Source organism: Netta rufina, assembly GCF_964035555.1.
Source record: "Netta rufina genome assembly, chromosome: 1".
In the NCBI taxonomy this organism is placed as follows: Eukaryota; Metazoa; Chordata; class Aves; order Anseriformes; family Anatidae; genus Netta; species Netta rufina.
This window is the reverse complement of record NC_140123.1, coordinates 6,187,906-6,205,237: the sequence shown is the minus strand read 5'-3', so window position 1 is coordinate 6,205,237 and position 17,332 is coordinate 6,187,906. Positions and strand designations below refer to the sequence as shown.

General features: G+C 39.5%; 1 protein-coding gene across 6 annotated transcripts in view; it reads right to left on the bottom strand.

Moving 5' to 3' along the window:
* Positions 1–1,606: 1,606 nt before the first annotated feature.
* Positions 1,607–17,332, bottom strand: part of PICALM (phosphatidylinositol binding clathrin assembly protein) — a 64,811-nt gene continuing 49,085 nt past the window's right edge. For 3 of the 6 annotated variants that reach the window (XM_084306036.1, XM_084306032.1, XM_084306035.1), the window contains 8 exons: positions 15,005–15,112; positions 13,966–14,097; positions 13,845–13,875; positions 13,062–13,161; positions 9,343–9,402; positions 7,542–7,646; positions 3,906–4,008; positions 1,607–2,990 (listed from right to left, as the gene is read on the bottom strand). In XM_084306036.1, the coding sequence (XP_084162162.1) occupies positions 3,916–4,008; positions 7,542–7,646; positions 9,343–9,402; positions 13,062–13,161; positions 13,845–13,875; positions 13,966–14,097; positions 15,005–15,112 (629 nt within the window). In that variant the 3' untranslated portion in view covers positions 1,607–2,990; positions 3,906–3,915. Of the gene's footprint in view, positions 2,991–3,905; positions 4,009–7,541; positions 7,647–9,342; positions 9,403–11,578; positions 11,603–13,061; positions 13,162–13,844; positions 13,876–13,965; positions 14,098–15,004; positions 15,113–17,332 lie in introns of all 6 variants that reach the window. The other 3 variants (XM_084306031.1, XM_084306034.1, XM_084306033.1) reach the window with 2 other exon arrangements.

Sequence of the window (17,332 nt, the reverse complement as noted above, 5' to 3'; positions counted from 1 at the left end):
CATCTGCACTTTTAGAAAAGCGGCGAGGTTACAGCTGTTCAGGTTCTTGTTGTGGCAACAATAAAAGTCTCAGGAAACAAGCCCAACAGTTCTAATTATACAAATCTCTGATGAAAAATGTTGATTTTTCATCCTAGTTTTCTTCACAAAGCTCTAAAAAGAGCTCCAGCCCTCAAACCAAGCCCTGCTTCCTCCACTGCTTGCTAAGCACAGGAAGCTTTCTCAGTTTGCTCTTCTAGATTATACAACCTTTGAACTCAGTTTTGAAGAGAATCAGGTTTTCACATTTCTCTGTTAATGAAAATGTGCAGTAATTCAAAAAGAAACATGTCTGAGCTGTGATTTTTCAATTAAGATACAACCCAGTGTTATTCCAGCAATAATGAAAGCAAACATACTTATTAGGAACAACTTAAATGGGAAAATAATCCTTAGAAAATTCTCAAGCTTTTTTTTTTCTTTTTTTTATTCTTCCCTGAAGAGTAAAACTAAAAGTTTATCATCAAAGCCTCCAACAAGGTTTAGCCTGGACAGCATCTGTGCTCCATAACGCAGCAGCTGTGAGTTACCAGCAGAGGATAACAGTCAGCCCTACAGATGAGCCTTTTTTGAGACCAGGAGTTTGCAACCTCAGGCTCACAGCCCCTCAAAGGGGCTCTAAGGAATCAAAGAGGTCTAAATTCAATGAAACACACTGAAAATACTGCATAGAGCATCGGTCCTAAAAAGAAGGTTGGTGTTTATCACACCCTGCACACTGGGATATGGAGAAGCAACACAGTCTACCTTAACCTTTTCTATGAGTTAGGAATAATGCCTCTGAATGATTCTTTCCCTGGTTAGCCGTCAGGACACAAACATCCACCTTTTTTTCTTTTCCATCTAACCTCAACTCAGATATAATCCACATTTCTGATGTTCTAACTGCAAGCAAAAACTGAAAAGAAATTGTTCTCGAGTGGCACGCTTCCAGACTGAAAGCCTCACTGTAGGGAGGTGAGGATTTAAGTAAATTGTGTACAAAACTCACCAGATCTAAGCTTGTGCATTACGTACTCTGAAACGGTTTCAATGGTTTTATTTGTGCTTTTAGAAAGAAATTCTAAATTACTGATCATTTTAAGACGTACAGTTATACACCTTCAGGACAAGTTTCAGGTAGTTGAGAAGAAGTTCCACTTCTATCAGCACCCCGTGATGAAAACCAGCATCTAAAGCAGACGGTGGCATGAGCAGCTGCTCGAACCTTCTCCAGCATTAGCTATCTTGGAGTAGATACCTAAATAATTTTTGGTGTATTTCTGTTTCTTGCCTGGTTATAAACAGCACGAGTTTACTGCCATGAGTATTTTGAAAGACTAGAAGATGGGGAAACATCATCTTAAGGAATCAGTTGTTGCTGCGACAACTCCTTACGATGAACCGAGGCCCTCTGCTACGGCACCACCGGGAAGATGTCGCACAGATCGTGGCATTCACGGCATGGTGCACGGCCTGCAATACAAGCTGCACGTGTGAAATACGTTTGGTATTTTATTAAGTAAACAATGCAAGTATCAGTGCACATTTGTAAGCAGCAAAAAAAGAAAAGCACCTCAGACGTTCATACCGTAACAAAATTCTGTGGAAGCTGCATTTTATTTGAAAATCCACCCATCTTTGCTAACATACATTTTAATATTTTAAACAAAAATAGAATCTGCAGAGACAATGCAGCAAGTATGCTTTAATTCATGTACAGAATTGCTTTCATATCACTGACTATCCTTCTGAAGGCCCCTCTGCACCCAGAAGTAATGATGTATTTACACAATGCACCGATCAACAGTGCTGCTTTAATTCTTCATTATCTAAATTCCCACTAGACGTACGTAAGGAAGCTACCTCCCGCTTTTAAATCTTGAAAGGTACGTGATCAGAAACATGGCACTCGCCAACTGAAAAGGCTTCCCCCCCACCTCACGATACCTCAATTTTTTAGTTTTTATTTTATTTTGTACAGAAAAGAAGGAAAGTCTTAAAGTGAAAGCAATTCCTCACATTCATTTTGGAAAGGCCTTATAATGTCAAATGTAAAAATAATGACATGCCAAGCACAAAGCAATAAAGTTCCTTCCCAATGCACTAATGCTGAATTAAAAATGTAGTGCTTCTTCTAGTCAGTTAACTGTTCCCTTGCAAAATCCTAGGCACAGAATTGACTATAAGGATTAATGCATTTTACAGCTCTTCCCTAATTCCCATATATACTGAGAATTCATTAGATTCAGACCTTTAAAATATTTAGTGCTCTGTATGTCAGCTGAAAAGCATTCTGAATCAGATTCATTCTTTGTGGATAAAAATCAGACATACTGTATACATCCATACTCATTTCCATAAGGAGGTTTTTTTTTTTGATACAATATTAATGTTAAATTGATAATCATAAATAAATACAAACAATAATACATAAGGAATGTCTACTGCAAACTGAATATATAATTTTTTTTAAAAAAAGTTAATTTCCATTACTGCTGTGCCTACATTTGTGAGGACTGAAGAAAAGGTAACTGCAGAATTAAGAGTTAGGATTTGACCCTCCCCTCCCCGGAGTCTTGTTTCGAGTTACGGTAAAGGACACATCTCCATTCCCGACAGCATTTCCAAACACCAATCTCAATTTCCCGAATAAAGGCTTCTCTTTGTACGTTACCGATTATGGATATTATTAGAAGCTGAAAGTATTGACGTGTTAGTCACCAGGACAAAAGAACAGATCTCAGTCTTTATTGATGTCAATTCTTGGCTTTGTGTTGTGTGTCGATGCTTCCCGATGGAGCTGTCCCAGGTTCCTTCATTGGTCTTCATCGTGTCACGGCATCACTTAGTGGAAGAGGAGGGTTTGACAGACTGAAGTTCAGTTTTTCCTGGAGTGGGGGCTTACTGGTGAGCACATCTTTTTGGAAACGTTCTTTCTCTTCCATCTAACCCAGTTACATAAACTGAATCTGGAAAGATGAAAAACATTCACGTTAACATCCAGCATCACCAGAAGTGGGATTTTACTACAAGCTTGTGCTTTCTTCAAGTTTCCATTCCCCATATGCCCAAGATAGCCACAGTTCTGAAGTTGTAGAACAGAAATTCACCAAGAAATAAGAACAGATGAGGACATTTGTCCGACTATACCAGCCTTCAGAACACCTGCTTGCATTGAGCTGTTCCATCCAACACCAACACATCTGATTTACCCAAGGGACCTCGCTACCAGCAGCAAGGTGACACGGATCAGCGCGGCCGCACAGTGAGCTCAAGGCCACGTTCGCTTTGCTCCAGAGGAAGCGCCCAAGGACGAACACACCACGCCGTGCACTACCAGCCTACTCTTTGCACCATGTGTTCTTACATTATTTTAAGGTTTCACTCATTCTTGCTCCCACCCACCCCAATAACAACAAGAACACAAGAATCCCATGGCACATCCCTACTGAAACGCAGCCCCTGTACACTTGGAGCCCAGCACCTCGCCGAGCAGTCGGCGAAGGGCACGAGCAGACCATTGGAAGCAGTCAGGTGCGTGCTGCTAATCCTGAGCCCTCAACATCTTCCTGCTGTTTGTGTACCTGTGAACAGGGGGCAGAACCAGGCCGGTCTCCCTAGCAAGTGCTGCGTGCCCTGGCTCCCGTAGTGCAGAAGGGAACTAGCAAACTGTTTGCAATGGGCTGAAGCGAAAAAACACTGCTCCGCTTGATGGGGCCCTTGAACTGCCAAGGATAGTGAAATTCCCAGTCACTTCCACAATGCTTCCAACTCGACTGGTTTTTATTAGCGTTTTCTTAAACCACTTCTAGCTGTAAAGCATGGATTAGAGCTTTAATTTCTACGTCACAAAACCAGCATCTCCCCAGAATAATGGACAATACCTAAGTTGTTCTACAAGAAATCCTGGAGAGAGAGCTCTGCAAAGGGGTCCTTTCCTGAGGCTCTGTGAGGACTCTGACTGGAAGGGCTGGATGCTGCAGACAGCTAGTAGGAAAGACGACAGAGAAAGGGAAAGAAAAAGAAAAAAAGGTCTCAGAATGACAGAATATGAAAGCTGAACGTGTAATGAAAGGACAAGGGGAGGTTAAGAGGCAAAACTGGCAGAAACCAACTACTAAACCAAGGTTCTGGTCACATGGAAAACAGAAAGCCTCAGCATGGTTGGCGTAATGCGGAAACGAGCCAGAGGTGTCCCTCCAGAAAGGAAACTTGAAGGGGTATTTTCCAAACAAGCAGATAACCTTGCACCTTCCCAGTTTTCTATGAAATAAGATACAAAACCTGACACTCCTGGGGAATGTCAGCGCCCTGCCTGCTTCCCAGGGAAAGCTCTTGAACTGTGCCCAGCAGCCACCTGGGTATCTCTCTCCCAACAAAATAGCTCTCAGCTTCTTTTCCCCTTGAAGTATGAGGCATCTAAAAAGAGGATGGAAAGCACCTAACAGATCATTCTTAACTTGGGGCCTAAAAGGAGAACGCGGGATATATTCTTGGGAAATAGGCGAGAGTTTCTCAACTGCTGCTGTTTAAGTGCGAACCAAAGACTGAGGCCACAAGTCCATGCCCTGACAAAAATCCCACTGGACAGCCACGTATTTAAAGCACCCCACTACCAACTCAGCCTTACAAAGTGTAGAATTGACAGGTAGGGATGCTGGCTTTTCAGCAGCCACTGCTGGAAGGAGCCAATAATCCCCAAGCTGCAATGGCAGGAGTATCTGCTATTTGTTTTCTTGATTTTTTTAATCTCTTTTTCCCTTTCTTAGCACTTTCCCAGTTAAAAATGGTGCTTTTTTACACTATGCTTACAGTCAGACTTCTCTACTTTCAACTCCACCACTTTACTCATAACCGAGTCACAAGTGACCAGCACACACCCACACTCTGTACCCAGTGCAGAACCCCCTGTACAGAGGTGTATTTCCTTCAGAGCCCCTGAGGGTCTGCACACCTACGTGTGACAGGGAACACGCTTATGGGAACTGCTTGTAGCAGTGCCTGGAGCATAAATATTGCCATTGCAAAATCACATTTTTCACATTAACGTTTCAGAAACCATATAGGGAGGAGTTCTTTTAGGATCGATACTCTCTGCCAGGACTGAAACCTACCTCTTTCCTGAAACCCTGCTACCAATGTGGCACCCTGACCCAGTCCCCACAGACAGGTTATGGAAGAGCCATGAGACAGGATGGGAAGTGCTTGAGAAGCAGTTTCAGGGTGTCAGAAGCTCTCCTTTCCAACCTGGTTCTTCCCTCTGGAAAGCTGCAGCTCCCACCCCAACACCACTCTCCAGGATTTGAAGCAGGCTAATGATACCAATGACAAGTCTATCAGAGTCCTAACTCCATCAGGGGATGCCCACTGCAACTCCATTTCATGTCACATCCTTTCTCTTCGTGATCAAATGACTTGAAGCTGCATAATAAAAATTCCATTAAATTGGTATTAATTGGAAATTTACCAAATTATGTCCAAAGAAATGGCCCAGTTTGAAAGCAGTGTGGAAGACTGGTAGGTTTAGAGCTCTGCCATTTGTGTAACATCAGCATGCAACCAGAAATAGAGGTGAAATTTCAGGAAGTCTGTTCACATCAAAAACTTACTAGATGGCCCAGCTAAATTCAGACAAGAAAGTAACTTAGAATAAAGTACATATTTTAACAAGACTCTAATTATTAAAAAGGAAGCCTAAAACCAGTGTAAAGTATAGTTAGACAAAGTTTCCTACATCTATCACCTCTATCTAGAGTACTGCTTATAAATATAACTAAAACCAGAATGTACCACAGCAGTTTTTTAGCAAAAGCATTTAAGAACAACAGCATTGGCTATCAGTTCCTCTAGCACTAACAGGTCTAGAGCTGGATTTCGCCTCCTTACTGCCTTGTGTTCATGCCATTTGAAATGCAAGGCTCTGTGCGGCACCAGACCCAAAGCCTCACCTCCATCACCTTCTGCTTTACTGAAGTCAAATTTCTGAAAACTCAGCACCTGCAAGTAACACAGACTGTCTGAATTAAAATCCTTCCTGGTCATTCAGTAAGTGCTGAGTCAAAGGGCATGTTTTCAACCAAATTCATTTCTGCAGGAACCAAGCATGCTGTCAGATAAGCACAATAAACGTAACTCTACACACCTCACTTGTGATTAATTCCTCCTTTCCTGTTATGACAGCCAGCTGGGATTCAACCTAGACCAAGCCCTGCAATGTCAAATGAGGCAGGAAGGGTCAACCCACCTATTTAGACCCACCTACCTGTTTATAAGTGAATTAGACAGGCCTGCCTAATTAGACAGTTCAAACATTTTTTCCATGAAATACATAAAACCCCAAGCAAAAGTTGCTGAACCACTTGCCTGAAGTGACAATGAACGTACAAATCTGCTTTCAGAAGTCCAAAAGAAAGTGGATTGCAAAAACCATTTCTAGGTGAAGAAACCTAACAGTGGCTCTTTCACAGAAAGCCTTTAAAAAAATACATCTACCCACATAACTCTAAGATGAGAAGAGGTTGGATACTGTCCACTGGAAGCATAAAACAGCTTTCCTGTTAAGGATTGGACCAAGGCAATGGAGAAAATTGAGGCTTTTTTTTTTTTTTTTTTACTGTTGAAGTCTGTTCCCTCCACACTCCAGAGGCCCCAAAACACACACACACCCACAAGTATGAGTGCTTCACCTAAATGAAGAAATACCTGCATGTTTCTGAACCTACGAAGACAGAGCTTTGATCTTACTTTATAGTAAGATCAAAATACAATCTCAATATATTACATATTTTTTAAAAATAGAATCACGAAGTACAGCATGAACTTTAAGAAGCATGTGACTGGCAAGTAAAAACATGCAGCATTAATGCCGTTGTTCCAATCTTCCAACTAAACTTGGCTCCACCTTACTACACTTAGTAAATACAAGTATCTCAATAAATTCTCAATGATCTCACTATTTTCTGAAAATAGCATGGAATTATTCAACATTTGTTCCCCTCCACGTTCTTCCCTCTTCCCCTATTTCTTGGTCCGAGTCCAGTCAATCTTCCCAGTGACAGAAGTTTGCAAAACAAGGAAGAAAAGGGAAGAATTCAGGAGCAGCATGGATAGTCTGCTACTGTCAGTGTTCAGAGTATCCCTTCATCACATCATTTATTGCTGTTTGTTAGGTAATGGATCTATACAGAACATTACATGAGAACCTAAAAAAACAGGAACACGTAGCACCTCACTTATAGGGAAATACCAGAGTGGTTTGCAGCTATTGAATATCTTTACTATACTGTAAACAAAGGAAAACCTCAATCATACTTCCAGAAGAACAATGGCGTAAGACATCACCTGCTTTGTTTTTGTAAAACAAACTTGATGCCATCACCCTGGACAGAAGACTCAATCCTTACATGAACTAACATGCTTGTGCAATGCATTTGTCCAACACGAGATACTGAAATACCTTTAAAGAAACTGACCCAGCTATAATTTGTTCCTTTTGAGTTTGGAATTTTGAATATACACACCTGTGCTCCTGGTACAGGGCCGAAAGGGTTTGGTGGTCTCATGACGGGCTGACTGTATATTAAAGTTGGCTGTGTCATTACTGGAATACCTCCCATCTGTGATGGCTGAAAAAAATCAGGACAATATTAAGTCATATGTAGCGTTAACATATTTCAACTAATTAAGAAGAGAAAGGAAGATGGTAAGTGCATGAAAAGCCTTGGTCATATTAGATATGTGCAGTCATACAAAACATTTCTACATTATTCCACAAATACAGGTTACTAGTAAGAAACAGCATTGTTAAGGAATATTCACAGTAACAACAAAGCCCATTTAATCTCTTGCTGCACAGATCTGAAACACTGAAATACTTGTTTAAACACAGCATTTGTGCTGCTCATCTTGCCCCTAAAGCTGAAGTCTGACAACACTTCCCTGTTCATGCCTCCAAAAGTAGAAGAGCCATTTTACAGGGATCAATGCAGAGCTGGTGGAGTTCAGGAAAAAATCAAAACTGAGAACTACACATAAAGTTAACAGTAAGTCATTTTGCAATCCAAGTCTGAAGTGTTCTGAGATTCTGCCAAATTAAGAATTTAACATATAATAATGGTTTTAGGAGTGTATTACTGCTCTTAGGAAAAGCTAAAGACTAGCTTGTAAAACAGGTCAACAGTTACGAGATTTCTCACAGTAAATGTCTTGAGTCAAGCATGAATGAGCCCGAGTGACTTTTGGGATGTGTCCTAAGGCCAATCAGTCATTCTGTAACAGCCCATCTCATCCATCTGCTCAGATGTTGCATGTTTTTGAATAAGTAACAGCAACTCAGAACAACAGAGCTACAACTACTATTAATTCTAGTTGCCATTTCCTACTGGCATTTAAAGCTGCTTTATGCAAGATTACTTTCTAAAGATGTTACTTTCCCCAGCTGCTCAATCAGAATCACCAAGAAAATGCTTTTTGTACCTGCAGTGCCAACTTGTGTTGACCAAGTTTGAAGGGGATGGGTAATGGAGAACACAAGACCCTCCAGAACACCATTTGTCACATTGGCTGTTTACTTACTGAAGGCATAGGAATTATAAATCGTGAATCAAATTTGATTATATGATGAAGCATTACAGCTTTTTCTATTGTACAAATCAGGGAGCCACTGAGCAAAATAATTGTTCCAGGAAAACTCCCTCAGAACTGTGCTATATCAGTACAAGCACACTAATAAAGAAGAGTTAAAGCACATCATTTCAGAAGTTTTCTTAGTTCCAATTTGAAAATAACACTTAACAACCTTGCAGAGCAACAAGCAGAGAAATCAGGTCTGTATCAAAAGACTTGTGGTGCTGGTGTGACAGCAAGAGCTGCAATTCTCAAGTGATACCACGACACAGTGCCACAACCTCACAGGTTTATAGCATCATCCATACAGACACCTTTTGCTTAGGTTGGGAGCACGGACCTGGGGATGGTTTCAGTTCAGTAATAAAACACTCCTGTTGTGAGTGTGGCTATACTTACATGATATATCTATTCCTACACAAATGCAGCCCAACAAGAACACAGTGTCTTAAGTTAAGCAAAAAACAACCAAGTAAAGTAAGAAAAGCCTGAATTTCATGTAAAAAGACACTATGCTCATGCAGAAAACCAGGTTTTTAATGATCTGGTGAAGAGTAAGGGGCTGAAATTCAGTCTTCAGGGAAGTAGTTCACAAAAAAAAATCACCGCTACTGCAATAAGCATTTAAATTGCAATAAGCAATGAAATCCTAACAGAGTGTCTGACTTCTGTTGGGATTACAGCAGCTGTACTTACCATCCCATAGCCCATCATTCCTGTCGGTGTTGTGGCAGGGTATGCCATGACGGGTGGTGCCTGAAGGGACAAACAGGGGTGAAATGAGAGGTGGAGCCCAGCTGCACGCTGCAGCGCTTGGCATGTCATGAATATAGCAAAGAGCAATTGTGCACTTATTAGAAGTTGCAGTCTTGCGTTAAAATGTACCCAAACTATTGGAGACAGAGTATCTAAGCTAAAGCTTCTAGATGACCTTGATAATTTTATAATTAAATATTTGCTTTTGAACTGTTTGAATTCTGGCTGACTAAACTGCAAGCTACCATTCTGCTGGCTTTCTTCGCTTTTTCTTTAAAGAACAAAGTATGATAAACAGAAATTTTAGAGGGAAAATTCAGAAATTTATTTTTGAATCCCATGAAGTAAATGTTTATATTTCAAAATCAGAAGTAACGGTGCACAAAGGACCTTAAGAGAGAATTTTAAGGATCAAAAGGCCAAATTCCCATTGCTTTTGCGGACATTACAGGAATTCTCTTCTTTTTAGCCAAGGGATTTTCCTACCATGTTCCAGTATAAATTCAACTTTAACATCTAAGGATTGGGATAGTAACTTAACTGGCTTTTCTTGTCTCTTGCTCAGTCTCAAAGTAAATCTAGGTGACAGGATGATTAATTCTAAAACTACAGTGGAATCATTCACTTAAGCAGACAGAAGTCCAAAAAGAATTTGATTTACATCTACATAGAAAATGTGAATCTGTACCTTACATTCCCTCTCACTCACCCACTTAGTGCACTCGATTTGAATAGGTTAAAAATCCCCTTAATACTTTATAGATGTGCTTATATTACCCGTAACCCACTCGTAACTTTTGTGAAGTTACAAGAATGCTGTCAACGGGAAAAAACTGGGATGAAGCTACTGTTTATAAACAACTTGGCAACATGTATGTAAAAACAGCTGACAACTCTTAGAAAGTAGAAAAATATTTTAAAGACAGCTCTTCGTATCAGAACCACTTTGTTTTTTCAGTTTCATGGGCCACTTTTGAAATTACTATAAACTCTTACAAGGACAAAAAAGGTTTAGTTGTTTTTCTGGACTACGAATTGTGCTTATAAGTATTCAGATAGCTTGCTGTCTAACCTCTCCACCTCCTGTCAGCTTCTCTTAAGAAAAAGTTTAATTTCTGTGTCCTGTGCTGTGGGGAGTACTGTTCACGATGAGACAAAGACCATACACATCTCACTGCACAGGAGATTGTTAATACAGAAAAAAGGGAATCAGCAAAATATCCATAATGCTGCATTAATTACAGCAGACAAGTGGTAAACTAACAAATAAAGCATCAGCAATGCTGCTTCTGGAGTCAATTCTGAAGTATCTATCAGCTGCCTGTTCGTGTACAGTGGCTGGTGTCACTGACATTTCAGTTGTCACCAGGACAGATTTCCCCAATCAAGAATCATCTACACTGCCTACTACCCAGGTACTCCACACAGCAGGAAAGGCTGCCCTGAGGGGTTTTGTTTGCCTGTTTTGTTTGTTTGTTTGTTTTATTGCTTCCTTTTTTTTTTTTTTTTTTTTTTTGCTTACGCACTTACAAACACGCTGACTAAATTTGTTTTGTGAGTGCTCAAGTATAGACCTACCACCTTTTATTAGTTACCCTGCAATGAAAACAGGATACAGGGAAAGACCAATATTTACATTAAAAAACCTCTGAAAGGAAAAGAAACTGCATTCCTCAGACAGCAAGCACAGGTTACTGCTTGCCCACTGTAAACTGTCAGTGTGGATGTTCTTTTTTATAGGAGCATTGATGGCATATTGGTCTCTCCCCACTAAAAAAAAATTCAAGATCTACCATAAACGTGGATAAAGTGCCAAGTATAACAGAAGCCCGTGAGATTTCATGCAGTTATTCAAACACAAACACCTTATCTTCATTCAAAAGTCACCAAGTGCATTAAAGGCAGCACAGACACACACCCCAGCTCTCTGGCAGCAAATGGTACAGTTTAAAGCAAGGAAAAAAATCTCGGTATTTCCCATGCCATCATTCGAGTCAAGAGCCTGCAGAACACCTATGAAGTTTGTGTATGCTAGGAGAAGCTCAATTTTTGGCACACCAAGGATTTTAAAATGAGAAATGTGTAAATAGCAAGAAGGTTATGAGATTCTGCAACAGCAGTGGTTAATATCAGCATGCCAGTTGATTGCAAAAAGGCTGTGGGTTGTTTCACTTACGTATTGTGGAAAATGCATGCCATTCTGTATTTCCCAGGGAGAACAATTACATAATGCAATAACACTGGATTAGAAGCAAATACTTACACAACGGAATATACACAGATAGCATTTTAGTTCACAAATACATTAAATGTCTACCCCAACACATTCTTGTAATTCAAGTCATTTAATGAGACAACGTACATCTGTGATACTGTCACCACTAGGTTTGTCACTAGTTTGCATAGTCCATTTATTTGATATATGCCTTTTTTCTGAAGGCAAGAAAGCCTTATTTTCAAAAGCATATTTATTTAGCAAGCAGCAGCAACTCCACAATAAATAGACCAGCACAGGAAGACAAACTTTCTTCTAGATTATTTCTAGTTTCCTCCTTTTTTTTTTTTTTTTTTTTAAATGTTAACAGAACAGTTTCACAGGAAAAGTGTCTCAAAAGTGTCTCTAAGGAATAAAAGCCGTTAAGTTTAATGACTTATCACAAGAAGATGTACACACAGGACACAAGTTATTCAACAGATCCAAGCACACACGTAAACCTAAACCACCAGTCGTTAAAGCAGGTGAGGAGTCCCAGTTTCTTCAATCCCTACATATCCTCCAGTAAGGCCCACAAATATTTCTGTCTACGTGACTGAGCTGGAAATGGGCACCCACTAGGGAAGATCTGGTGGATCCAGAGAGAGACTCTTTCCTAATCCACAATGTTTTATTATTATCCTGTGGCTTCAACCTCCCCCAGTCAATTACAGCTGCAATAAATCCTCAGGGACTTTTTGCTACCTGTTCTGTCAGTTCTCCAGGTCATTGGTGAAGAGTGAGTAGGATTCACATACAAAAGTGTTCATTAGCATTGTGAAAACTACCCATATAAACTTGGTTTTGGACACATTAGTCAAGAAACCTTGCCCTACACGCTATCCAACCTCCTTGCCAACACTACATGCTAAAATAGACATCACCAAAACTGACATGCATTAAAAACGATTGCACACATCAGGGCAGGAAAGCAGTAGTTACACACATTGAGAAAGCTATAGCCTGCGTTGCTGCACAGACACCTGTGCAAGTACCCCAGGATTAATCTTCCAGCCTGTTCTCACTCCCAGAGCACGCTACATGTTGTAACATTAGACATGCTTGACATATGGATGCACCTAAGAACACACTTTCCACACTTCTACTTATCCAGACTGTGAAGTGCCCTCCCACATCATCTCAATTCACAGCTTTATGTCAGTTTAGTGAAACACGAAGCCATGAGAGAGACTGGTCAAATACTAATTAATGATGAACTTGCATGTCACACTGCAACTCATTTACTAGAGCTGCACAGCTGACAAAAACAAAATCCAAAACACACATCTCAAACTGACTTCTTCAATTTTCTACTGCAACTACAGGTCACTTCCAAATTTCAGTTATTTATCAGTACACATATCTAATTACACAGAACTCTATTTTAAAATGAGCATTTGCTTACCAATGTCGGAGCGTTCCACGCAGTTGTAGGTGCAATCTTGGGTTGCCAGTTGGAACCGCCTGTTAGTTTCTTTTCACCTGGCTGAGTCCAGTTTACATCACTTCAAATAAATTTGTAAATGGTTAGAAAACAATGGATTTGCTTACAGAATTCCCTCAGGCAAGTACCATTTCCTCTTTGAAATGTGACTTTCATTCAGCAAAGGAGTTGAAGAAAGGTCTCACGACAACTTGTTTTTGTAAGAAAAGCAAAGTGTCTAGCTTGAGCCACCTCAGCTTTATCTAAGCTCAGTCAAGTTCCCCAGTACAGGTAAGTTAGTCCAGCTGACTTTTCTTGGGTCAAAATAGGTTAGTTAAGAACAACTTCATACTAGATAACTCAAATGATTTCACAATCAGCACAGAATGCCCCAATAAGCCTGGGGTAGTGGTTTCACAATCATTAATACAGCTCTACACACCTTTGAATTACACAGAAGTCTCTATAAGGTCTGCTACAACTACTACAACATTTGGATCAACTCATTTCCTGAATATGCAGAAAATCCAAAAGGAATCATAGAAAGGATGACACCTTGCCTGGTATCACTGCCATTACTACTCCACCTACAATCACCTTCAGCTTTCAACAATTCATTGCACCTCATATGAGAAATGAAGCCCTATCCCAAGCATGCTCTGAAGGTTAACGCAATATTGTTATGGAAAGGTTTGAACCTGTGCTTTCATAACATCTCACTACCAAGATAATTAAAATGCTCAACTTTTGATTAGGCATACTCACTTTTTAGCAGTTCCATTTCCAATGCCCAAATCTGTCACAAAGTAGGAAAAAAACACTATTGAAATTCCATTCACTTAGAAGAATCAAATAAGCATTTATATGCAAGTCATTCAGTACTTACTGCCTACAAGGTTGGCTAAAGATGAATCCAGATCATCTGACACTAACTTGTTCGGTGGTACTTTGGCAACTGGAAGACTCTGGTTTTGGGAGGCCACTGTTGGTTTTAGGAGACCACCTAATTCATCAAAGCCTGTGAATGATAAGCAAAATAAGCAATTTGAGTCACGGGCCTCCTGTGAATGTTCAGTTAAGTAGACAGCAAGTTCAACACAAAAGCTAAAATACAAACTTTAACCTAGTGATATGACAAAGTATAAGAAGTAGAAGACTACTATGCCTATGGATAAAGGAGATATTTAGTACAGGAAGGAGATTTTACTCTACTGGTTTAACTTATGTGACATCTATTTTACATGAAATGGATTCACAATGACTAAAGCAATGGAAATGTAAAACAAAATTAAGAATATCTAAAAGATTACAATCTTATCAAAATATGTATTTTTGTTTTTAAGCAGATCACTGGTTTGGCCAAAACTAATCCAATACCAAAAGAATCCAATGTCAAAAGACCAGAAAGTATTTACTTTCCAGATGCTCAAAAGAACATATGATTACAATCCAAATTAACTGTTTTGATTATTTTCAGGAAATGATCATATAAGATAAATCATCTCCACGTCCAAATATAATACATCAGTAAATAAGTGTTAAAAAAATGTGTTGCACGTAAAGAAGCAACATTAACTCTACTTCTTATGCCTGTGGTCTCCAAGTGCAATCTTACGTTGACAACACAAATGAAAAAGGCTGTTCACTGTGTGAAGTTTTAATGCACAAAAGCTTTAAGTGCAGGAAATAAATGTAAACATTTCATCAGAATGCATGCAGAAATAGCATGTAAGGAACAAGTTTTTTGATCATCCAAGAAAGAGCTGGATGAAGAATGCTGTTATTGACCTTTTAAAGCCCACTTTCTTTTTTTCAGCTGGAACACTGTCACAGCAGTATGAATAAAAACAGATTAAGTGATTTATACTTCAACAATAAATAAAATGTTAAAGGACATATGTCATCTATTTTAGTACACGTCTTACCACCAGAATCTAGGACAACATTAGAAGATTTGTTTCCAAACACAGACTCAAAGTCAACATTAAGGCCAGCTGATGGCTGTGGTTGAGCAACAGGGGACGGAGTGAACCCTGTGGGGAAAAAGAAGGAAGTTTAATGCTTTTGTGAAGTATATTTCCCATAAATTTACCTTCTTATGCAAGATAAGCCAAACAAACACATAGATTATTTAAATACTGCAAAAAGATTAGGAATACCTCAAATACCCAGATTATACCCTGACATCAAGAAGCGTATAGGGAAAGAGCTAAAAGCAGTTTAAAAATATTCATAAAAAAAAAGCTTCTCTCAAAATACAGGGCAGATGGGCCATGGCAGACCCTCGCCCATTGCTAAATCTCTGCACTATTTATAACATCTTCTTTTACAAACTACTTACAATAGATGTATTAAGAAATAATCATTGTGTTTTTGCAGGCAATGCAAGTGGCTGGATACAGAATCTGTTTCAAAATCAGCTGCCTGCAGAATGCTCTCTTCATCTTTTGTGTTAGTTGAGCTCCTCTCAGATACAACCAGAGCAAAATCCATACTATCCCAAGATGCCTGACTTGTAACCCCTCAGTTAGAGGCTCCTAATACTAACATTTTTATAACGCTTGCTTTGTTATATTTAAGAACACATTAATTACTTCATTTGTCTCCTCTCGTGCACCTGTAGAGCAGATACAGTCTGCTTGTTAAGTGTTCTCCAAATACATACACTTTTTTCAATGCTTAAAGTTTATCGCGGCACAAAGTATTAAGATTTTGGGGCAGTATAAAATAAAGTCGATGGGTCAATAATATGAAAGTGAGTGCTGAGCTGTTTCTAAACTCACATTTCTGATGTTACATATAGCACACATGCAAGCCTGTGCATACATGTGTGCCTCTACATCTCGACATTCAGGCAGTTACAGAAGTAGTTATTCCTTTTGTGTGAGAAGCACCAAGGGATGCAATGCCAGCATGAAAACCAACTTTTCTGTTAGAGAACAGAAAATTTGATGATACAGAGAAATAAAAGGAAAGGGTGACAAATAATTTAGTAATAAAACATCTCCATGAACCGATGTGTCAGATTTCATGTTGTTTGCTGTGACAGCTCATTTCAATCTTACTGTTCTCCTGAAATAAGTGAGCTTTCACCTAACAATTAGTAACTATGTGGTGCTATCCTTGTACAGAAACTTCACAGAATAGACTGATTTGCATCACCTTTTCTTCTTATTTGTTTTAAAGGAACATACAAGTCAAAGGCATCCACTGCTAAGAAATTATACAGCTTATATTAAAAACAAACCAAAGGAAAATTTTGACCAGCATACAGCAACACAAGGGCAGCAGTAATGTGGGAGAGGATAGAGGGTAAATAAACAACAAACCAAAATGAGTATCTTTGTGACAAGTATACCGTCAGGTTGTAACAAGCCATTTCAGAGACTCTGAACTGCAGATAGGAATTCCTTTGATGGGATGTCCTGCAACTCTTAAAATCGTGCCTGTACCAATAAAAAATGTGACTTAAAATAGCTCTGATTTTTCTTTAAGAAAATGGGCTTAACTGGTACGAGCTAAACCTCCTGCTCTCACATTTTAGGATGTTTCAAGCTACGTAAAGCTAAGCGAGAAGACAAAATGTTACATGGGACTCCTTTGAGTCAGGCTCTGAGAAGATCTAATCCTACTCTTGGTAGGAACCATCAGTCCAGGGCACGTTGTCTAACCTACACGTTGGGAAAGGTGCAAAGGCCAGACAGAGCTCCTTTAAGAGAGTAAAACAAGACTTGACAGGAACTAATTATTCTATTTTTTGGATATGGAACAAAGGAAACAGTGACATGGAGGATTTAACCTTTCATTAAATGAATCCAGTTGGTTTCTATTTAAAGACAGTAAAACAAAATGTAACTTTATGTGCTTAAGAGTTAACTCTCCCACAAAACATTCACTGAAGGTATTCCTAAACCTGGCATTGCAGCAATGTTAACACTCTTTCTGCCTGGTTTAGATGGATTATCTGTCAGAGTCCACAGCCTGGTTAACAACTGTCAGCGAGGTATTCCTGAAATAGCATCAGTGCCAAGTCACTATGCTGACACTACACAGCTGCACAAGTGATTAGACGGTAATTTAATGCAGCAAAGACCTTTTGCATGTTTTGTTGCAAACCTTTGTTCTAGTTTAGTGCACTGCTTAAGAGCAGGATATCAACTGAAGTGGCAGAAGCAGCAACATCCCAGTCTCTTTGTCTTCAAAACAGTGAGGCTGAGTTAGATGAGAAGGTATTTAAAATGTGGAAGCCTTTC